The sequence below is a fragment of the Anomaloglossus baeobatrachus genome, chromosome 5 (assembly GCF_048569485.1).
Source record: "Anomaloglossus baeobatrachus isolate aAnoBae1 chromosome 5, aAnoBae1.hap1, whole genome shotgun sequence".
Lineage (NCBI taxonomy): Eukaryota > Metazoa > Chordata > Amphibia > Anura > Aromobatidae > Anomaloglossus > Anomaloglossus baeobatrachus.
This window is the reverse complement of record NC_134357.1, coordinates 275,272,712-275,297,583: the sequence shown is the minus strand read 5'-3', so window position 1 is coordinate 275,297,583 and position 24,872 is coordinate 275,272,712. Positions and strand designations below refer to the sequence as shown.

At 47.8% G+C, this 24,872-nt stretch overlaps 1 protein-coding gene across 2 annotated transcripts in view; it reads right to left on the bottom strand.

The window, feature by feature from the left end:
* PCYT2 (phosphate cytidylyltransferase 2, ethanolamine) overlaps window positions 1–24,872 on the bottom strand; it is a 74,929-nt gene that overhangs the window by 5,696 nt on the left and 44,361 nt on the right. For both annotated transcript variants that reach the window (XM_075349508.1, XM_075349507.1), the window contains exons 8-10: window positions 23,017–23,099; window positions 22,864–22,941; window positions 22,690–22,755 (exon numbers count right to left, since the gene is read on the bottom strand). In XM_075349508.1, coding sequence (XP_075205623.1) covers window positions 22,690–22,755; window positions 22,864–22,941; window positions 23,017–23,099 — 227 coding nt within the window. The remainder of the gene's footprint in view (window positions 1–22,689; window positions 22,756–22,863; window positions 22,942–23,016; window positions 23,100–24,872) is intronic.

Sequence of the window (24,872 nt, the reverse complement as noted above, 5' to 3'; positions counted from 1 at the left end):
GAAACCGTTCAACATGAACAACATGTGTACCCGAAAAAAAACAAAAATCCCGAAGGAAACAGGGCGGGTGCTGGGTCTCCCAATTGGAGCTAGAAGAAAAGGAATTTACGGTAAGTAACAAAATTCCCTTCTTCTTCGGCGCTCCATTGGGAGACCCAGACGATTGGGACGTCCAAAAGCAGTCCCTGGGTGGGTAAATTAATACCTCAAGTTAGAGCTGCAAAACAGCCCTCCCCTACGAGGAGGCAACCGCCGCCTGCAGGACTCTTCTACCTAGGCTGGCTTCCGCCGAGCGTAGGTATGCACCTGATAATGTTTGGTGAAAGTATGCAGACTCGACCAGGTAGCTGCCTGGCACACCTGTTGAGCCGTAGCCTGGTGTCGTAATGCCCAGGACGCACCCACGGCTCTGGTAGAATGGGCCTTCAGCCCTGATGGAACCGGAAGCCCAGCAGAACGGTAGGCTTCAAGAATTGGTTCCTTGATCCATCGAGCCAGGGTGGATTTGGAAGCCTGCGATCCTTTGCGCTTACCAGCGACAAGGACAAAGAGTGCATCCGAGCGGCGCAGGGGCGCCGTGCGGGAAATGTAGATTCTGAGTGCTCTCACGAGATCCAACAAATGCAAATCCTTTTCATACCGATGAACTGGATGAGGACAAAAGGAAGGTAAGGAGATATCCTGATTGAGATGAAAAGAGGATACCACCTTAGGGAGAAACTCCTGAATCGGGCGCAGCACTACCTTGTCCTGGTGAAAAACCAGGAAGGGAGCTTTGGATGACAGCGCTGCCAGCTCGGATACCCTCCGAAGAGACGTGACCGCTACCAGAAAGGCCACTTTCTGTGAGAGTCGAGAAAGTGAAACATCCCTCAGAGGCTCGAAGGGCGGCTTCTGGAGAGCAACTAGTACCCTGTTCAGATCCCATGGATCTAACGGCCGTTTGTACGGAGGGACGATGTGACAGACCCCCTGCAGGAACGTGCGTACCTGAGGAAGTCGTGCTAGACGCTTTTGAAAAAATACCGATAGCGCTGAGACTTGCCCTTTAAGGGAGCCGAGCGATAAGCCTTTTTCCAAACCAGATTGCAGGAAGGAAAGAAAAGTAGGCAATGCAAATGGCCAGAGGGACACTCCCTGTGCCGAGCACCAGGATAAGAAAATCTTCCACGTTCTGTGGTAGATCTTAGCAGACGTGGGCTTCCTAGCCTGTCTCATGGTGGCCACGACCCCTTGAGATAATCCTGAAGATGCTAGTATCCAGGACTCAATGGCCACACAGTCAGGTTCAGGGCCGTAGAATTCAGATGGAAAAACGGCCCTTGTGACAGTAAGTCTGGCCGGTCTGGTAGCGGCCACGGTTGGCCGACCGTGAGATGCCACAGATCCGGATACCACGACCTCCTCGGCCAGTCTGGGGCGACGAGCAGGACGCGGCGGCAATCGGACCTGATCTTGCGTAGCACTCTGGGCAAGAGTGCCAGAGGGGGAAACACATAGGGCAGCTGGAACTGCGACCAATCTTGCACTAAGGCGTCTGCCGCCAGAGCTCTGTGATCGCGAGACCGTGCCATGAAAGTTGGGACCTTGTTGTTGTGCCGGGACGCCATTAGGTCGACGTCCGGCCTTCCCCAGCGGCGACATATTTCCTGAAACACGTCCGGGTGAAGGGACCATTCCCCTGCGTCCATACCCTGGCGACTGAGGAAGTCCGCTTCCCAGTTTTCTACGCCGGGGATGTGAACTGCGGATATGGTGGAGGCCGTGGCTTCCACCCACATCAGAATCCGCCGGACTTCCTGGAAGGCTTGCCGACTGCGTGTCCCGCCTTGGTGGTTGATGTATGCCACCGCTGTGGAGTTGTCCGACTGAATTCGGATCTGCTTTCCTTCCAGCCACTGCTGGAAGGCTTGTAGGGCAAGATACACTGCCCTGATTTCCAGAACATTGATCTGAAGGGTGGACTCCTGCTGAGTCCACGTACCCTGAGCCCTGTGGTGGAGAAAAACTGCTCCCCACCCTGACAGACTCGCGTCTGTCGTGACCACCGCCCAGGATGGGGGTAGGAAGGACCTTCCTTGTGATAATGAGGTGGGAAGAAGCCACCATTGAAGAGAGTCCTTGGCCGTCTGGGGAAGGGAGCCTTTCCTGTCTAAGGACGTCGACTTCCCGTCCCATTGGCGGAGAATGTCCCATTGAAGTGGGCACAGATGAAACTGCGCAAACGGGACTGCCTCCATTGCTGCCACCATCTTCCCCAGGAAGTGCATGAGGCGTCTTAAGGGGTGTGACTGGCCTTGAAGGAGAGAGTGCACCCCTGTCTGTAGTGAACGCTGCTTGTCCATCGGAAGCTTCACTATCGCTGAGAGAGTATGAAACTCCATGCCAAGATATGTTAGTGATTGGGTCGGTGACAGATTTGACTTTGAAAAGTTGATGATCCACCCGAAAGTCTGGAGAGTCTCCAGCGCAACGTTCAGGCTGTGTTGGCATGCCTCTTGAGAGGGTGCCTTGACAAGTAGATCGTCCAAGTAAGGGATCACCGAGTGTCCCTGAGAGTGCAAGACTGCTACCACTGCTGCCATGACCTTGGTGAAAACCCGTGGGGCTGCCGCCAGACCAAATGGCAGGGCTACGAACTGAAGGTGTTCGTCTCCTATAACGAAGCGTAGAAAACGCTGGTGCTCTGGAGCAATCGGCACGTGGAGATAAGCATCCTTGATGTCTATTGATGCTAGGAAATCTCCTTGAGACATTGAGGCAATGACGGAGCGGAGAGATTCCATCCGGAACCGCCTGGTTTTCACGTGCTTGTTGAGCAGTTTTAGGTCCAGAACAGGACGGAAAGAGCCGTCCTTTTTTGGCACCACAAACAGATTGGAGTAAAAACCTTGACCTCGTTCCTGAAGAGGAACAGGGATCACCACTCCTTCTGCCCTTAGAGAGCACACCGCCTGCAGAAGAGCATCGGCTCGGTCGGGATGTGGGAAAGTTCTGAAGAACCGAGGCGGAGGACGAGAACTGAACTCTATCCGGTACCCGTGAGACAAAATGTCTGTTACCCACCGGTCTTTGACCTGTGGCAGCCAAATGCCGCAAAAGCGGGAGAGCCTGCCACCGACCGAGGATGCGGAGAGAGGAGGCCGAAAGTCATGAGGCAGCCGGCTTGGAAGCGGTTCCTCCGGCTGCTTTCTTTGGGCGTGAGTGAGTCCGCCAGGAATCTGAGCTCCTCTGCTCCTTCTGAGTCCTTTTGGACGAGGAGAATTGGGCCCTGCCCGAACCTCGAAAGGACCGAAACCTCGACTGTCCCCTCTGAGGTTTGCTTGATCTGGGCTGGGGTAAGGAAGAGTCCTTACCCTTGGACTGTTTAATGATTTCAGCCAATTGCTCCCCAAACAGTCTGTCTTGAGATAATGGCAAACTGGTTAAGCATTTTTTGGAAGCAGAATCTGCTTTCCTTTCCTTTAAGCATAAGGCTCTGCGTAAAACCACAGAGTTGGCGGACGCCATTGACGTACGGCTGGTAGAGTCCAAGACCGCATTGATAGCGTAAGTCGCAAACGCAGACATTTGCGAGGTCAAGGACGCCACTTGCGGCACTGATGGACGTATGACAGAGTCCACCTGCGCCAGACCAGCTGAAATAGCTTGGAGTGCCCACACGGCTGCGAATGCTGGAGCAAACGACGCGCCGATAGCTTCATAGACAGATTTCAACCAAAGGTCCATCTGTCTGTCATTGGCATCTTTAAGTGAAGCCCCATCTTCCACTGCAACTATGGATCTAGCCGCAAGCCTGGAGATTGGGGGGTCCACCTTTGGACACTGGGTCCAGCGTTTGACCACGTCAGGGGGAAAGGGATAACGTGTATCCTTAAGACGTTTGGAGAAACGCTTATCTGGATAAGCATGGTGTTTCTGGACTGCTTCTCTGAAGTCAGCGTGGTCCAGAAAAGTACTCAATTTACGTTTGGGATACCTGAAATGGAACTTCTCCTGCTGTGCTGCTGCCTCCTCCGCTGGAGGAGAAATATCCAGCAGTCTATTGATGGCCGCTATAAGATCATTCACCATGGCGTCACCATCAGGGGTATCCAGGTTGAGAGCAGTCTCAGGATTAGACTCCTGATCACCTAGCTCTGTCTCATCATACAGAGAATCCTCTCGCTGAGATCCTGACCAGCGTGATGACGCCGAGGGTCTCTCCCAGCGAGCTCGCTTAGGCTGCCTGGGACTGTCGTCCGAGTCAGAGCCTTCAGCCTGTGATGCCTGGGACCCCCTTGGAGCACGGATTAGTTCCAACTGAGGGGGACCGGGGAACATTGAATCAGCAGTGCCCATGGTCTGAGTGACCGGCCTGGACTGCAAAGTTTCTAGAATTTTTGTCATAGTCACAGACATCTTATCAGCAAAAAATGCAAACTCTGTCCCCGTCACCGGGGCAGGTTTCACAGGCGTCTCTGCCTGGGCCACTACTAGCATAGACTCCGGCTGACGAAGTGGCACAGGGACCGAACATTGCACACAATGGGGGTCAGTGGAACCTGCCGGTAGATCAGCCCATGCGGTACAGGCAGCATATAAAGCCTGTGCCTTGGCACCCTTGCTTTTTGCGGATGACATGCTGTTGTCTCCTCAGAGCAATATAGGGGTATAAGCCAAGAAGCGACCGTACAGTGCAATATATATATATATAGGTACAGACAAAAGTACACAAAACAACACTGTGGCACTAGTGGGGTCAGCACCTAGGTGCTGCTTACCGCCCGCTTAACAGCGGGTGTGTGGTCGCCAGAATCCCCTGTCTGGGTCTCCCAGGGCTATGTCCGTTCTCCAGCTCAGACTGCGTGCAGGAATGGCTGCCGGCGTCCTGTGAAGAGGGGCGGGCCGTGGGCGTGCTGCAGACAAAGAGCGGGAAACTGGGGTCCCACTGTGCCCAGTGAGAGGGCTGGAGTATGTAAATAAGACTCCAGCCCTCGGCGCTGACTATTGTACAGCGTCTCTCCCCTTCCCTGACTGACAGGGCTGGGGGCGGGAACGAAACGTAACTAGGCCGCAGAAGCCGGGGACTAGATTTATAAGCGCTGCCGTCGTAAAAGCACGGTCGGCGCGAAGTCCCCGGCGCACCACAAGTCTCAGCCGCGCCGCAGTCTCCGGGGGCGGCCGGCGCGGTAGTTCCCCACACATAAACTCACTCAGCTAAGCTGCAGTGAGTATAACCCAAGCGCGTAGCGCTACCGTCCCCGGCGCACTAGAACACCCAGCAACGCTGGAGTGTGTCTGTGCCTGTCTGTACGGGGACACAGAGTACCTGAATGTTGCAGGGCCTTGTCCCTGACGGTACCCAGCTCCGTATCCAGCAGGATCTCCGGGTCTGTGGATGGAGCCCGGCCTCAGAGCCTGGAGGCCGGTAAGATCCCACTTCACCAGAGCCCTCAGGGGGATGGGGAAGGAAAACAGCATGTGGGCTCCAGCCTCCGTACCCGCAATGGGTACCTCAACCTTAACAAACACCGCCAACAAGAGTGGGGTGAGAAGGGAGCATGCTGGGGGCCCTTTAGCATGGGCCCTCTTTTCTTCCATCCGATATAGTCAGCAGCTACTGCTGACTAAACAGTGGAGCTATGCGTGGATGTCTGACCTCCTTCGCACAAAGCTTGAAAACTGAGCAGCCCGTGATCCCACGGGGGGTGTATAGCCAGAAGGGGAGGGGCCTTACACTTTTTAGTGTAATGCTTTGTGTGGCCTCCGGAGGCAGTAGCTATACACCCAATCGTCTGGGTCTCCCAATGGAGCGCCGAAGAAAATAAAAATCTGATTAATAAGCAGCCAAACTACAAGAACAACAAATGTACCATATAGGAAATACGGCAGCTGTCAGTCACATGACCTGTCTATTATGTGTATGTGTGAGCTAATATATACTGTCAGAGGGGAGGGCTTTCTGTTGCCTGGAAATTTATCAGGCTGGCAATAGCAACCAATCACAGCTTAGCTTCTATTTTGCTACAGTTAATTAATCTGAGATCTGATTGGTTAATATAGGCAACAATTTAATAATTACATTTCTATCTATTTGTTTTGTGTTTTTTTGTGTGCAGAATACATTTTTGTTAATACATTCTATTTTGCTAACAGCAATTAACCCAGGTGAAGCCGGGTAGTACAGCTAGTATATTATATAGAGTCATTACACACAGAGGGATCTATTCCTATATATTATATAGAGTCATTACACACAGATGGATCTATTGCTATATATTATAGAGTCATTAAACACAGAGGGATCTATTGCTATATATTATATAGAGTCATTACACACAGAGGGATCTATTGCTATATATTATATAGAGTCATTACACACAGAGGGATCTATTCCTATATATTATATAGTCATTACACACAGTGATATATTCCTATATATTATATAGAGTCATTACACACAGAGGGATCTATTTCTATATATTATATAGTGTCATTACACACACAGGGATTTATTCCTATATATTATATAGTCATTACACACAGTAATCTATTCCTATATATTATATAGAGTCATTACACACAGAGTGATCTATTCCTATATGTTATATGGAGTCATTACACACAGAGGGATCTATTCCTATATATTATAGAGTCATTACACACAGAGGGATCTATTGCTATATATTATATAGAGTCATTACACACAGAGGGATCTATTGCTATATATTATATAGTCATTACACACAGGGATCTATTGCTATATATTATATAGTCATTAAACACAGAGGATCTATTCCTATATGTTATATAGAGTCATTACACACAGATGGATCTATTGCGATATATTATATAGAGTCATTACACACAGAGGGATCTATTCCTATATATTATAGAGTCATTACACAGAGGGATCTATTGCTATATATTATATAGTTATTACACACAGAGGGATCTATTTCTATATATTATATAGTCATTACACACAGCGGGATCTATTCCTATATATTATATAGAGTCATTACACACAGAGGAATCTATTCCTATATATTATATAGAGTCATTACACACAGAGGGATCTATTGCTATATATTATATAGAGTCATTACACATAGAGGGATCTATTGCTATATATTATATAGAGTCATTACCCACAGATGGATCTATTGCTATATATTATATAGTCATTACACACAGAGGGATCTATTGCTATATATTATATAGAGTCATTACCCACAGATGGATCTATTGCTATATATTATATAGAGTCATTACACACAGAGTGATCTATTCCTATATGTTATATAGAGTCATTACACACAGAGGGATCTATTTCTATATATTATATAGTCATTACACACAGCGGGATCTATTCCTATATATTATATAGAGTCATTACACAGAGGAATCTATTCCTATATATTATATAGAGTCATTACACACAGAGGGATCTATTGCTATATATTATATAGAGTCATTACACATAGAGGGATCTATTGCTATATATTATATAGAGTCATTACCCACAGATGGATCTATTGCTATATATTATATAGAGTCATTACACACAGAGTGATCTATTCCTATATGTTATATAGAGTCATTACACACAGAGGGATCTATTTCTATATATTATATAGTCATTACACACAGCGGGATCTATTCCTATATATTATATAGAGTCATTACACACAGAGGGATCTATTTCTATATATTATATAGTCATTACAGAGTGATCCATTTCTACATATAATATAGAGTCATTACACAGAGGGATCTATTCCTATATATTATATAGAGTCATTACACAGAGGGATCTATTCCTATATATTATATAGAGTCATTACACACAGAGTGATCGATTCCTATATATTATATAGAGTCATTACACAGAGGGATCTATTCCTATATATTATATAGAGTCATTACACACAGAGGGACCTATTCCTATATATTATATAGTTATTACACACAGAGGGATCTATTCCTACATATTCTATAGTCATTACACAGAGGGATCGATTCCTATATATTATATAGAGTCATTACACAGCGGGATCTATTCCTATATATTCTATAGAGTCATTACACAGAGGGATCTATTCCTATATATTATATAGAGTCATTACACACAGAGTGATCGATTCCTATATATTATATAGAGTCATTACACACAGAGTGATCGATTCCTATATATTATATAGAGTCATTACACAGAGGGATCTATTCCTATATATTATATAGAGTCATTACACACAGAGGGATCTATTCCTATATATTATATAGAGTCATTACACACAGAGGGACCTATTCCTATATATTATATAGTTATTACACACAGAGGGATCTATTCCTACATATTCTATAGTCATTACACAGAGGGATCGATTCCTATATATTATATAGAGTCATTACACAGCGGGATCTATTCCTATATATTCTATAGAGTCATTACACAGAGGGATCTATTCCTATATATTATATAGAGTCATTACACACAGAGTGATCGATTCCTATATATTATATAGAGTCATTACACAGAGGGATCTATTCCTATATATTATATAGAGTCATTACACACAGAGGGATCTATTCCTATATATTATATATAGCCATTACACACAGAGGGATATATTCCTATATATTATATAGAGTCATTACATACAGAGGGATCTATTCCTATATATTATATAGAGTCATTACACACAGAGGGACCTATTCCTATATATTCTATAGTTATTACACACAGAGGGATCTATTCCTACATATTCTATAGTCATTACAGAGAGGGATCGATTCCTATATATTATATAGAGTCATTACACAGAGGGATCTATTCCTATATATTATATAGAGTCATTACACACAGAGTGATCGATTCCTATATATTATATAGAGTCATTACACAGAGGGATCTATTCCTATATATTATATAGAGTCATTACACACAGAGGGATCTATTCCTATATATTATATAGAGTCATTACACACAGAGTGATCTATTTCAAGTGTTTATTTCTGTTAATGTTGATGATTATGGCTTACAGACAATGAAAACCCAAAAGTCATTATCTCTGAAAATTAGATTATTATATAAGACCAACTGAAAAAAATGATTTTAAACTCAGTAATGTGGGTCTACTGAAATGTCTGTACAGTAAATGCACTCAGTGCTTAGTTGAGGCTCCTTTTGCATGAATTATTGCATCATTGCGGTGTGGCATGGAGGCGATCAGCCTGTGGCACTGCTGAGGTGTTATGGAAGCCCAGGTTGCTTAGATAGCAGCCTTCAGCTCGTCTGTATTGTTGGATCTGGTGTCTCTCATCTTCCTCTTGACATTACCCTATAGATTCTCAAAGGGGTTTAGGTTAGGCGAGTTTGCTGGCCAATCAAGCACACTGATCCTGTGGTTATTAACCCCTTCAGCCCCGGGGGCACTTTCCGTTTTTGTTTTTTGCTCCCCTTCTTCCGAGAGCCATAACTTTTTTTATTTTTCCGTCAATCTTGCCATATGAGGGCTTGTTTTTTTGCGGGACAAGTTGTACTTTTAAATGAAACCATAGCTTTTACCATGTGGTGTACTGGAAAACAGCAAAAAAATTCCAAGTGTGGAAAAACTGCAAAAAAAGTGTGATGGCACAATAGTTTTTGTGATGTATTATTCACGGTGTTCACTATATGGCAAAACTGATGTGTGGGTATGATGCCTGAGGTCGGTGCGAGTTTGTAGACACCAAACATGTATAGGTTTACTTGTATCTAAGGGGTTAAAAAAAATTCACAAGCTTGTCCAATAAAAGTGGCGCACGTTTTGCGCCATTTTCCGAAAACCGTAGAGTTCTCATTTTTTGGGATCTATGGCTCAGTGACGACTTAATTTTTGCGTCTCGAGCTGTCTTTTCTAATGGTACCATTTTTGCGCAGATGCTACGTTTTGATCGCTTGTTATTGCATTTTGCGTAAAACTTGTGTCGACCAAAAAAAACGTAATTTTGGCGTTTGGAATTTTTTTGCCGCTACGCCGTTTAACAATCAGATTCATTGATTTTATATTTTGATAGATCGGGCATTTCTGAACGCAGCGATACCAAATATGTGTATATTTATTTATTTTTTAACCCTTTAATTTTCAATGGGGGAAAGGGGGAAAATTGAACTTAGGTGTTTTTGGTTTTTTTTTTAACTTTTTTTTTTATTTTACTAGTCCCCCTAGGGGGCTATAGCGATCATCAATCCGATCGCTCTTATCTATCTGCTGATCACAGCTATACAGCTGTAAACAGCAGATTCAGTCAGTTCCTGTTTCTCTCTGCTCTCGGCCGAGGGAAAACGAAAGTGAAACTTCATAGCTGCAGGCGTCATCACATGACCCTGTGCTACGATGGCAACCACCGAAAGCCACGTGATCACGCACGTGACTTCTGGTGGGGGCGGCAGTAAGTAAAAAGTAGGATTTTTGTGTACTCACCGTAAAATCTCTTTCTCTTAGTCTTCATTGGGGGACACAGGACCATGGGTTATGCTGCTGTCACTAGGAGGCTGACACTAAGTAAACAGAAAAAGTTAGCTCCTCCCCAGCAGTATAACCCCTGAGCCGGAGGCGGGCTCAATCAGTTTAGTGCACAAGCAGTAGGAGGAGAACCAAACAATCCTGGATAGAACAAGGTAAAAAACTATGACGAACAGTCGTGTGACCAGTGACCTGGGAATATGGGCACTGGGGAAACAGGCATGTCATAAATAACAAAAAGCACAAGCAGGGTGGGTGCTGTGTCCCCCAATGAAGACTAAGAGAAAGAGATTTTACGGTGAGTACACAAAAATCCTACTTTCTCTGTCGTTTCATTGGGGGACACAGGACCATGGGACGTCCAAAAGCAGTCCCTGGGTGGGAAAAAACCATCACCGGAGATAGGAAGGAAGTCGCTTCCCCTTGCCGGGCTGACCCGGACCTACAAGCGCCTACGTTGTTACAGGTGTGGCACTGCCACCCGCAAACCTTACGCCAAGACTGGCCTCTGCCGAAGCTTGAGTGAGAACCTGTTAGAAACTAGTAACGGTACGCCGACTAGATCGGGTGGCGGACCAGAGGACCTGGTTGACCGACGTCTGGAGCCCAATCGTTCAAGGGTGCCCCTTGCTCGGTAGACCGCGGCGGAAGTCCGACCTTCATGCGATAGTCTTCACATATGGAGGACGGGATCCATGTGATATTCAGGCCCTTGGCGCCGGCCTATGCTTCCTGGGAAAGGGTGGAAGGATGGACTGACAGTCGGTGTAACCGACAAAAAAATGGTGTCCTGCAGACACGAAAGACTGAGGGCTCGTACCAGCCCTAGAATGAACTATGCCTCTTTCAGGCTGCGAGGGGAGCCTAGAACTGACAAAAACGAAACCTAAAGTCCTCTTCTGGAAGGAAAGCCGAGGTGTCTCGGACAGAAACGAAGGGTTCTGGCTGGAGCCCCCCCCTTATCCTGCTGGCGGAGCGGAAAAAGGGGGAGAAAAGACTACGAGAGGGCTGTCCGCCCTGATGCCGTCTGTAACAACCAGATGTCCACGAGGCGCCCACCTATCAAAACAGGTGGGAGCAGGGAAAAAAGGGGTACCTTGAGCAACTCATCACTGGATTATGGTCCCACCTTTCTAGTGAACGATGAAAAAAACGCCGAGCCAGACGGACGTTTCTCTGCGCGAAGGCCCTGATTGATGGAAAGTGAAAAGTCTCTGAAGATGCGGTCCTCACACCACCGGGGGAGCTCTTTCCAAGTGGAAATAAATCTTCGAGGGAACTGGATTCCAGGCCCTCCTCAATGTCTGTCACCATCTTGTTCACAGACCTGACCGAGCCAGCATCCGGGATCCACTGGTGAGGCCATGGAACCTGGGACTTCTGAGTCCTGGTAGAATCTGGCGGTCTGGAAGGAGCCACGGGGCATCTGCGAGGAGATGAGTAAGTTATGCGAACTATGCTCGCCTGGGCCACTCCCGAGCTATCGCCTGCCTAGGTCCCTCTTGAGAACCCTCGAGATCATGGAAAGCCGCGGGAAGATGCACGAGAGCCTGAACAGGCTACACGACCGGTCTAGGGCGTCGCCCTCTAGTCCAGAGCAGGTAGCGTACTCGACGCACCATTGACTTGAGAGTTGGATCGGAAGGCCAAAAAGTCACGACTGGAGGTCTTCCTTCGCCAGAGATCTGGCTGTTGATATCCCTGTTGGAGCCCTTTACCTACGCGAGACCTATCCTACCGCGGAAATCGGCCGTCCAAACGTCCACGCTCGGGAGGTGCTGCCGAGATTAGCGAATGAAAGAGCCCGTCCCAGAGCAAGAACCTCTTGGCCTCTTCCCTTGCCATGACGCTCCCTGCGTCTTCCTGGTGGATGATGCACATCACTGCTGTGGCATGGTCCGACTGGAACCTGACTGGACAATACGACCCAGAGAAGAAATTGTAACCGGGCTAACCGAATGGCTCTGAGTCCGGAATGTTGAAGGGGAGACGACACTCTAGGGGTGTCCCTCGGGACCGTGCCGAGGAATGGTGGGGTAGCCTACCCTAGTACGGGAGGCTGGTGACGGTTGATAATAAGCTCCAGAGGAGGAAAGGGAAGCTTCCCAGGGATGGTTGCGAAGATTGGTCCTCTAGGAGGAGATTGGCCGGTCACCCTCGAAGACGGAACCTTCCTGACCCCGTTCTTCAGTGTGTTCCGTTGGAGAGTCCGGGATGAAATCTGGTATGTGCACCATCGCTAACACCGCCACAGACTGTCGAGGACTCGCAAAGCAAAAAAACGAAGGGAAAAAACGGGAGCGGGAGGCAAAGAGCCGCGGGACCCTGTGCCAGGAGGGAAACTGCTCCTGCGTGAGTAGTAGCAACCCTTGAACGGCTCGAATACCGTGCCTGAGGAGTGATGGACCGGGCCGGGTCTGGGAGGACTCCTTCCTGTAGCTCAGCTACCCTAGTAGCGAAAAAGTGATGATGATGATGGTCTAAACCTCAAGGCGAGGATCCTTGAAGGGAGACTCTGGGTCTCCCGGTCGTTCCTGGGCAGAGAGAGCCTGAGGATGCGTAGGGATCGTGATCCCTGCAAGCACTGTTAGAAAGCTGGGACGGTCTGCAGCCACGCAAGGCGGAGACGGCTGTTGTAGGGATAAAAGCTCCCTGACGAACCTAGCGTGAGGGAACGAGTCCTGGTGCATCAGGGCCGATGCCGGGAAAGGGATGTACCCTTCCCTTACGTAGCCAGTCTACCCTGACGTAGCCTAGGGGATAAACTGAACTCGCCTATCTCCGAAAGGGCGATCCCGAGAGCCGGAAAGGAAGTCAGCGACTTCCTAGATGTCGAATCTGCGTTCCTGATCCCGAGTCAGAGCTCTCGACGGGTAGGTACACTGATGTTAGAGGCTCAGGCCGTGTAGCGGGCAGACACCAGATTCTGTGAAGAGAGGGTACTCACTGAAGCTGATAACCAGTCCTGGGTCGGCATAGGTGGAGCGCGGACCGCTGCGTAGAGTGTCCGTGGAGTCCCTGCGGAGCGCCACGATAGGGACGAGAAGCCAGGAGGAACCCAGGCGGGTGAAGTACAGGATAGCGTGCCCCTTCATCCCGGAGCCCTCTACGAGGAGGGGTAAGACAATATAAAGGACTTACCGCTGGTGAAAATTGTGTTTGGGGAATATCCGTGATCACGCCGTCACACGGCGAACTGGATGTCCACTGAAAAACCCGCAGGGGCCCCCACCTTCCTGTCTGCAAGGTGCCATGCCCCCTCTCTCCAGAGCCCTCTGGGGGAATGATAATGACAATAACATGACTTACCGCAGGTAAACGCCGTGTCTGGTTGCTGTCTGTGATCACTCAGCGACTCCAGTGTGGCATGCCCATTCTCACCGAGACCCCTTTTTGGAGAAGGGAATAAAGACGATGACAAGACTTACCGCTGGCAAACGTCGTGTCTGGCAGTTGACTGTGAGCACGCGGTAACTCAGCGAGCTCTGGATGTCGTCTGAGCACATCAAGGGTCCGCTCCAAATGAGTTAAGGGGGACCTGCGTGCATGTAGATAAGAGGGCTGTCCGTAGCCTTACGGCCTGACTCACCAATTCCAGCGGGCCTTTAGTCATGCGCCAAAACATCCAGGTCCTGCTCGGAGTCCAGCAGAGGTGGAAAGCCTGGGCCATCACCCGAGAGGTCGGAAGACTGCCGGAGAAAAGGCAGTCTGGACCTGGGGAATAAGGTGGAAAACAGGGGGGCCACAAAAGACGAGACCTGTCGGGTCCGCTTCTAGCATAGGGAAGGTACCTGGTACGAGACTCACCTTCCCGAGGGGATTGCGCTAGACCTATGGAAGGTATAACCGAGTATTGGCCGGGGACGCAGCGCATGCGCGCGAAGCCGAGGGACGGCGGCGAGGGGATCTATGGCCTGAGACAGGGCATTAACCCGCCGGAGGGGACTAAACTAAAATCTCGATCTGGGAGCGCGATATAAAAAAGGGTGGAGCAAAACAAGTGCCCGAAAAGTACTGTAAGAGTTAAGGTGTAAAAACTCATGTATGTAAAATTTTTAATAAAAATCGACCTAAAATAAAAAATACCCACTAAAGAAAAGTGTGTTTTATTTTCTCCCCCGGAAAAAGAAGGTGATGCTGCGGCCTCAGTAAACCCAGACTAGTAGTCTGGAATAAACTCCCATTCTCTTTTTTTTTTTTTTTTTTTCTCTTTCTTTATTTAAAATGGACGCTGTGAGCGGGAAAAAAATATCCCCCACCCCCCAAGTGATGCCTGGAGCACGGCGGAGGGCGGGAACGGAGAGGCCGGCGTCCAATAGCGCCGTGCGGGAGGCGGGCCTGGGGACGCCGAGGACAGGGCCGAAGCCGGGGGCTAAATTTTTAAGGTGCCGGGGCGGGCAGAGGCCGCGCCGGCGGACCCGGCCGCAGGCGGCGGCGGAGAGGATCCTCGGCGCGCTGTGCGGCCTGGGCACGCCGAGGACCGGGCCTATGCAGAGGTACCGTCGCGGGCAGAGGTAGCGCCGGGGGACCCGACCGCAGGCGGCGGCGGAGAGGATCCTCGGCGCGCTGTGCGGCCTGGGCACGCCGAGGACCGGGTCTACGCAGAGGTACCGTCGCGGGCAGAGGTAGCGCCGGGGGACCCGACCGCAGGCGGCGGCGGAGAGGATCCTCGGCGCGCTGTGCTGGATGCGGCCTGGGGGCCCGAGGACAGTGGCCGAGCCGCGGTGCCGTTGCGGGCAGAAGCAGCGCCGGCGGACCCGACCTCAGGAGCGGCGGCGTTTGAAGCTGTTAAAGGTACAGGGGCAGCGCCGGCGGACCCGGCCGCAAGCGGCGGCGGCGCAGCAGCGATGCGGGGCCGCCCGCAGTCGTCAGGGAGCTCCACGGACGCAGCGGGGGGAGTCTGGCGAGTAGGCCCAGACCGGGGCCTAAATTTCTGCAGCCGTCCGAGGGGGGAGAAGGTAGGGGTCCTACCTGATCCGCGGCGCGCTGTCCAGTGTGCAGGCTGAGACTCTGCACATGCTCCTGTGTGCTCCGCTCAGCGAAGGAATGGCTGCGGGCACCAGGAAGCAGGCTGAAGAAGGCGGGGAGTTGGACGCCATTGGGGTGGAAGCCCCTAAATGTAGCAGCGTTGCGGGCCCCATCCAAAAAATCCAGATGCGCTGCGGAGGTCCAGTCCCTGCTGTATGCCCCTTGCGACCCTTTGGGGTGGTACCGCAGGGTGAATAGGGGTGCCCAGGAAAGTTCAGCCCCGCGTGCCAACCGGGGAGTGGTACCGTGGAATTGGACGGGGGAGAGGGCCCGACGACTCAAGCCTCTGCGACCCAGGGGAGTGGTACCCACACGGGCTGCGAGAGCTGAGGTAGAGAAAAGATACCTGCAGAAAAAGAAAATTACCACAGATGAGAGCGACGAGCGTCGCCGAGAAAAAATGAAAAAAATAAGGCAAAAATCAAGTGGCTGAAGGGGGCCCAGTCGGCCCACATCAGCCTCCTACGACACTAAGCAAAAAACTGATTGAGCCCGCCTCCGGCTCAGGGGTTATACTGCTGGGGAGGAGCTAACTTTTTCTGTTTACTTAGTGTCAGCCTCCTAGTGACAGCAGCATAACCCATGGTCCTGTGTCCCCCAATGAAACGACAGAGAAATCATGGTGGCCGCACGCATATAGATCTCGCTGCCAGACTTTGGCAGCGAGATTTAAGGGGTTAAATGTTGTGAGTGGAAGTGATTCCACTCGCAACATGCAGGCACACATCAGCTGTTGAAAACAGCTGATATGTGTGCCGACCGCCGCCGCCTGCCCGCGGCAGGGGGCGGGCCTTAACGGGACACGCTTCATGACGGATATATCCGTCCATGGTCGTGAAGGGGTTAAACCAGGTATTGGTACTTTTGCTGTGTGGACAGGTGCCAAGTCCTGCTGGAAAATGAAATTTCAATCTCCAAAAAGCTCATCGGCAGAGGGAAGCATGAAGTGCTCTACAATTACCTGGTAGATGGCTGCGCTGACTTTGGTCTTGATAAACACAGTGGACCTACACCAGCAGATGACATGGCTCCCCAAACCATCACTGATTGTGGAAACTTCACACTAGACCTCAGCAGCTTGGATTGTGGCCTCTCCACTCTTCCTCCAGACTCTGGGACCTTGATTTCCATATGAAATGCAACATTTACTTTCCTCTGAAAACAACACCTTGAACCACTGAGCAACATTCAGTTCTTTTTCTCCTTGGCCCAGGTAAGACGCTTCTGGCATTGTCTATTGGTCATGAGTGGCTTGACACAAGGAATACGACACTTGTAGCCCATGTCCTGGATATATCTGTGTGTGGTGGCTCTTGAAGCACTGACTCCAGCAGCAGTCCACTCCTTGTGAATCTACCCCCACGTTTTTGAATGGCCTTTCCTTAACAATCCTTTCAAGGCTGCGGTTATCCCGGTTGCTTGTGCACCTTTTTCTACCACACTTTATCCTTCCACTCAGCTTTTATTAATATGCTTGGATACAAAACTCTGTGAACAGCCAGCTTCTTTAGCAATAACCTTTTGTGGCTTACCCTCCTTGTGGAGTGTGTCAATGACTGCCGTCTGGACATCTGTCAAGTCAACAGCCTTCCCCGTGACTGTGTAGCCTACCGAACCAGACTAAGGGACCGTTTTAAATGCTTAGGAAGCCTTCGCAGGTGTTTTGTGGTAATTATTCTAATTTTCTGAGATAATGACTTTTGGGTTTTCATTGGCTGTAAGCCATAATCATCAACATTAACAGAAATAAACACTTGAAATAGATCACTCTGTGTGTAATGACTCTATATAATATATGCGTTTCCCTTTTTGTATTGAATTACTGAAATAAATTAACATTTTGGTGATATTCTAATTTATTGAGATGCACTTTTATATCATATCTGTTCCTGGCAACATGGACCCATCAATTCTTGGTAATTTTTTTTTCATCTCCACACATTCTGGAGATGAGCTAACTAGGATTTAGTCTCCACCACATTCAGTTCAATGGGGTATATTTGAGGGAGGGCATACCTGCAGGAAGGGACGGCTGCGATAGGGCGTGTGGGGGCACATACTACAGAGCACTCAGTGGGACACTAAAATTGATCAACTGAACAATTCAAGCGTAAAACATTTTCGTAAAGGGAACCTGTCAGCAGGTTTTTGCTACCTCATCTGACAGCAACATAATGTAGGCAAGGAGATTCAGAATCCAATGGTGTGTCACACAGATTACTGGCTGCAGCCGTTCTGTCACAATCTGAATTATCATCATGTAGCAGAATCCACAGGGCTGCCCCTGTCCACACAAGGCTGTCTATAGAGATGGTATATTCACAGTGAGGTTTTAATCACAACAGGGGGCGTGTTGGACTTCTCTGCACATGAGTTTCTAGTCCTGATAAGGGTCCTGCTGCTTAAACATAATAAATAATAGATCAGACTGTGACAAAACAGGCATGCTTGAACTTTGTTAACCCTTGCAGCATGCTGGCTTCAGCTTACATAGCAAAAATCTGGTGACAGATTCCCTTTCTTTGTCCACAGAATACAAGTTAACACTAGTGATGAGTGAATAGAATAATATTCGGGTTCGGATTGTGATTTTAACCTGATGAAAGAGATTAGTATCTCTGAAACGTGTTAAAATCACCATCGAATCTCTCCTGGAGTTTCTCATTCACGGCAGCGCAGCATTAACCCTTTCTGCACCACTTTGTATTCACCTTCCATGTGTTCTACGCAATCATAGTGCTTGTGACTGTCACAGCCCCTCAACGTGAGCTTCTTTCTGTGGCCTACCCTTATTAACTCACCTGGATAAGACCCTATTTGCACTCCTTTGTCTTCCATATTTTTTTTAGATTATTTTTTTTCTGCTTGCAACATAGTAACTTAAAAATAATTTTTATTTTCTGCCTAATAACCAGCCCCCTGGTTTGACAGAAGCCATTGAAATGAGAATCAATGTTATTCACTACATCTGTTAGGCTGCTTTCACACTACGTTTTTTTTAAAATGCGTCATGAACGTTTTTTTGCTGTAAAAGCGGATCCTGCTTTTACAGCAAAAAAAACGCATACTAACGCATGTGTTATTTTGCAGGATCCTGTCACTTTAAGTTTATGGGCAGGCATTGGAGTCATTTGATCGTGAGTCAGTGGAACTGAACGTGATAGACTGGGAGTCGGCATCTGACAGCTGCAGAGGCTTGTAACCAAGGTAAACATTGGGTAACTTGCTTGGATACCCGATATTTACCTTGGTTACGAGCATCCGCAGCTGCTAGGAGCCGGGCTGCCTGCTCCCTGCACACGTAACCAACGTAAACATCGGGTAACTAAGAGAAGCGCTTTGCTTGGTTACCCGATATTTACCTTGGTTACGAGTGTCCGCAGCTCTTAGGCAGGGGAGAGAGAGGAGAGGGAGGGGGAGAGAGGGAGGGGGAGAGAGGGAGGGGGAGAGAGGGAGGGGGGAGAGAGGGAGGGGGAGAGAGGGAGGGGGAGAGAGGGAGGGGGAGAGAGGGAGGGGGAGAGAGGGAGGGGGAGAGAGGGAGGGGGAGAGAGGGAGGGGGAGAGAGGGAGGGGGAGAGAGGGAGGGGGAGAGAGGGAGGGGGAGAGAGGGAGGGGGAGAGAGGGAGGGGGAGAGAGACAGAGAGGGAGAGAGACAGAGAGGGAGAGAGGGAGAGGGAGAGAGAGACTGATCATGCCAGGCTGATTTCTGGGCATGCTCAGTAGAGCAAGCAGGATCCTGTCTATCAGCATGCCACCGTTCACATGCGTTTGCGTGCAGTATAGTCAGGATCCAGCAATTTGCAGTATTTGGATGCAGCTCAAAAACGCTAGAAGTAGCGTTTTTGAAAAATGTTAAAAAACTGCAAGTCGTTGGATCCTCACTATAATGCACGCAAACGCATGTGAACGCGAGTCCATTGCAAATGCATTGAAATGAAAACGCATTTGCACTGGATCCGTTTTTGCGTTAAGAAAACGTTCAGGACGCATGTTAAAAAAACGTAGTGTGAAAGCAGCCTTAGTGGTGTATGGTTGTGCTCACACATTGTGGCCAGTGTTTTGTTTTGCCAATGGGTCATTCCGTGTCAAGTGGACCAGTTTTAAAAATCGTCCCCACTCGACGTTCTCCGATTTTGCTGAAAATTTATAAGGATGTACATGTATGTTTGAAAAGAGGTTCTGTAAATTTTTAGGGCCAGATCTCAAATATATTGGGCACTGTTGACCTTTCACTGGAGGCCCCCCCAAGCCTGCGGCTTCAGCTAAGAGGATTTTGCAAACTTTGGCACATAGCCATGAGAGTTCTATACTGGCTATGATGCTGAAATTTGGCATACTAGCTCAACTTTTGCTGCTAAACGCGATAAAATTATTACCGGCTATGACAAAACAATATTTCGGCCGCAATTTTGTGTCAAAGTAGCTTGCAAAACGCCTCGCATAAAATTTATGCCAAACTTTGCCCATATATAACTCAAGACCAAAAACCAATAGGAACTGGTGCTTTACCCTGTACAACAAACATCTTCATGACTTTGCATTGCTGCAATATCACGGTCAAAGCATATGTATTTGTGGAAATATTCACACCCACAAATGATGAAAAACTTAAAAAAAACGAATTTTACCTATTTTTAGGTCAAATTTCCCAAAAAGGGTACCCCTAAAATATATTAATTCTGTTATCATTTGAAAGAGCACATTTTTCTCTACAAGGATCATTGGGGTTTTTTTTGGAGTCTCTCCATTTAAGAAAAGAAAAATGCCACTGAACATGGTGTTATTTATTAATACGCAATGAATGCTAACTGCACTATTCAAACCCTTGCGTTGGTCCATGGTGGTTATACCACAACCAATTCCCTAAGAATTGGTATTATAATCCTATTAAGAATTGTAATAATGCTGTCTTTTGAGAATTGGCAGCCCCATCGCCTAGGAGCCTGGCCGATAGCCGTGCAAGGCCAGCCGCGGGCGGTCTCTTTATCGCAGGTTCCAAAGCCTGAGGGTGGGTGTCTTTGCCTAGGATCCCAAGCCTAATATTGGGTATCTTTTGTTGGTTCCCAAGCCATAATGTTCAGTCTAAGTAAGTGGTCTGGAATTGTTGCTGAATTTGCAATGAAAGGTGAAGGGTCATTTGACACCCTTGTTGCAGTCCACACTTTAACAGTAATTGTGGAGTATCTCAAGACTCATCTATGGGATTCGTCATATCCACTACTTCAGCGATGGATCTGCAGCCCAGTACAAAAATTTCAAAAATGTTCTCAACTTGTGCCACCACAATGCTGATTTCAATATCAGCGTTGAATGGAATTTTTTTGGTACCAGTCATGGAAAGTCGCCCTGTGATGGGATTGGAGGGACAGCAAAGAGATTGGCAGCTCGTGCCAGTCTTCAACGCCCAACTGAAAACCAAATACTGACCCCGGTGGATTTATTCAACTTTTGCAACGAGCAACTGCATGGAATTAAGTTTTTTTTTGTTCCAAAAGAAAAAATTGACGAAATACGGGTAGTTCAAGAGGAAAGGTTCGAAGATGGACATACAATTGCTGGAACAAGAGAAAATCACCAGTTTGTGCCAATTGATGACAAAAAGATTCGCATTTCAAGGGTGTCAAATGACCCTTCATCTTTCATTGCCCATGTAGATGGATCTGTCAGATCAGAAATGCCTTTTGTGCCAATTGCAAACCTCCAGCCAGGGCAATACATTGCCTGCATTTACGATAGGAACTGGTGGATTGGAAATATTTCTGAAATTTCAGTCGACGACCATGATGCATTAATACATTTTATGCGTCCTCATGGAGCAGCTAGCTTCTTTCACTGGCCTGTGAGAAATGATACATGCTGGATTCCCGAGCAGTCAATCATTGCAATAATTCCAGCACCAGCTGCAACAGCAATGGGCCGACAATACAGCTGCTCTGAACCCATTATGTTGCAAATTCAGCAACAATTCCAGACCACTTACTTAGACTGAACATTATGGCTTGGGAACCAACAAAAGATACCCAATATTAGGCTTGGGATCCTAGGCAAAGACCCCCACCCTCAGGCTTTGGAATCTGCGATAAAGAGACCACCCGCGACTTGCCTTGCACGGCTATCGGCCATGGCTCCTAGGCGATGGGGCTGCCAATTCTCGAAAGACAGCATTATTACAATTCTTAATAGGATTATAATACCAATTCTTAGGGAATTGGTTGTGGTATAACCACCATGGACCAACGCAAGGGTTTGAATAGTGCAGTTAGCATTCATTGCGTATTAATAAATAACACCATGTTCAGTGGCATTTTTCTTTTCTTAAATGGAGAGACTCCAAAAAAACCCCAATGATCCTTGTAGAGAAAAATGTGCTCTTTCAAATGATAACAGAATTAAAATATTTTAGGGGTACCCTTTTTGGGAAATTTGACCTAAAAATAGGTAAAATTCGTTTTTTTTAAGTTTTTCATCATATGTGGGTGTGAATATTTCCACAAATACATATGCTTTGACCGTGATATTGCAGTAATGCAAAGTCATGAAGATGTTTGTTGTACAGGGTAAAGCACCAGTTCCTATTGGTTTTTGGTCTTGAGTTATATATGGGCAAAGTTTGGCATAAATTTTATGCGAGGCGTTTTGCAAGCTACTTTGACACAAAATTGCGGCCGAAATATTGTTTTGTCATAGCTGCTAATAATTTTATCGCGTTTAGCAGCAAAAGTTGAGCTAGTATGCCAAATTTCAGCATCATAGCCAGTATAGAACTCTAATGGCTATGTGCCAAAGTTTGCAAAATCCTCTTAGCTGAAGCCACAGGCTTGGGGGGGGGCCTCCAGTGAAAGGTCAACAGTGCCCAATATATTTGAGATCTGGCCCTAAAAATTTACAGAACCTCTTTTCAAACATACATGTACATCCTTATAAATTTTCAGCAAAATCGGAGAACGTCGAGTGGGGACCACTGGTCCACTTGACACGGAATGACCCCAATGACCTTAGAAGAATATTATAATTGATCAATTATACAACTATTTTTATGAATGTTCTGTCTTATTTGTACTGCAAAATGTGGGTAAAGGGTAGGTGGGTATACAGCCATGCCATAAATGTGACCAGAACACACCTTAAAGCGAGCCTGCACACTTACTACACTTCTATCCAGAACTTACCTTGAAATGATCCAAAAGATCAGAAGTGACTGAATATGGAGCACCGATGACAACTTCCGATACATACTGCAAGAGAAGACATGAAACATTGCTTACTGTCTAAGGAGCTGACCACTTTACAAATTCTCCAATAGTGTTTAACAAGATCTAGGCTTTTTGTTAGTATACTCTCACCCTGCAGGCCAAAACGCTGAGAGTCCGCTCATGGATGTTCATAATGGGGTAGTTCTTTCTCTTGTAGTGATTGACTTCCTGCAAGAACAGAAAGTGAGCACAAAACATACAAGTCCAAACAGTATCATAAACACATTGTGCGATCCAAGTCACCTGGTCAAAGTGCAGTCCCACAATAACGTACGGCTTTGTGGCTAAACTGTGGACCTTCTCCAGGAAATCTATATGCCCAATATCTGCAGGCAGGAATAAAGGATCCAAAACCATTAACAGGGTGTGCACAGAGAGTCAAAGAGAGACTAAAATTACCACTTTCTGAATGGCTCATCCATGGTCGGTCTGTCAAGGTGCAGCTAAAGGGGGTAGAGTGGCATACATGCCAATGGTGACCACAATAAACCTTAGCTGGTGATTAAAGGTTATGGTCCACCTTTTCTTACTTAAATGCATGGAGTTTTGGCTAAAAAAATGATTTGAAATTTGGTTTCTTTAATAATGTTGCACAATTTGCATTCTATAACCTCTTAACACATTCTGCAGCCAGCAATAGGTAACTGATAATCCATCAGTGAGCTCATTCTGATATCCAATAGGAGAGTTTCTAATTCATTTTTTTAAGCTCCTCTTATCTGACTTATGACCAAAGACCACATCAAAGTTGAATGGGCAGGAAAAAAGAGAATTTTGTTTACGTACCGTAAATTCTTTTTCTTATAGTTCCGTATTGGGAGACCCAGACATTGGGTGTATAGCTTCTGCCTCCGGAGGACACACAAAGTACTACACTAAAAAAGTGTAGCTCCTCCCTCTGAGCATATACACCCCCTGGATAACCAAATCTAGCCAGTTTAGTGCAAAAGCTGAAGGAGAATAGCCACCCACAAGTAGAGATAGAGCAAAAAACCGGAACAACCGGAGCCTCTGTCTACAACAACAGCCGGTGATAACACGCGGAACAAGAAACTGCCAACAGGCAACAGGGAGGGTGCTGGGTCTCCCAATACGGAACTATAAGAAAAAGAATTTACGGTAAGTAAACAAAATTCTCTTTTTCTTTTATCGTTCCTATGGGAGACCCAGACATTGGGACGTCTCAAAGCAGTCCATGGGTGGGAATAAACAGAAAACTGGGAAGTAGGCAGAACCTAACTTCACAAGTGGGCGACAGCCGCCTGAAGGATGCGTCTGCCCAAGCTCGCATCTGCCGAAGCATGAGCATGCACTTGGTAGTGCTTTGAAAAGGTAGGCAGACTAGTCCAAGTGGCAGCCTGACAGACCTGCTGAGCCGTAGCCTGGTGCCTGAAAGCCCAAGAGGCACCGACAGCTCTGGTCGAGTGTGCCTTGATCCCCGGCGGGGGAGGCACCTGAGTACTCTGGTAGGCATCGGAAATAGCCGACCTAATCCAACGAGCTAAGGTCGGCTTAGAAGCCGAGAGACCCTTACGCCGACCTGTGGTTAGCACAAAAAGAGATGTTTCACCGCCTAAGAACAGCGGTGCGAGACACATAGATCCAGAGCGCCCGCACCAGATCCAGAGTATGCAACGCTTTTTCAAAGCGATGAACAGGAGCCGGACAAAAGTAAGGCAGGGAAATGTCCTGGTTAAGGTGGAAAGGAGAAACCACCTTAGGGAGAAAGTCCGGAATCGGACGGAGAACCACCTTGTCTTGATGAAAAACCAAAAAAGGTGACTCCGAAGAGAGCGCAGCCAAATCAGAGACTCTCCTGAGGGAAGTTATGGCCACTAGAAAGACCACTTTCTGTGAAAGACGAGACAAAGAAACCTCCCTAAGAGGCTCAAAGGGGGGTTTCTGCAAGGCCGTGAGGACCAGCTTGAGGTCCCAGGGATCCAAGGGCCGCCGGTAAGGCAGAATGATGTGAGACGCGCCCTGCATGAAGGTGCGCACCAGAGCCAGCCGGGCGATACGCCGCTGGAACAACACTGACAGAGCCGAGACCTGTCCCTTGAGGGAATTGAGGGATAGTCCTAGCTGCAGACCGGACTGTA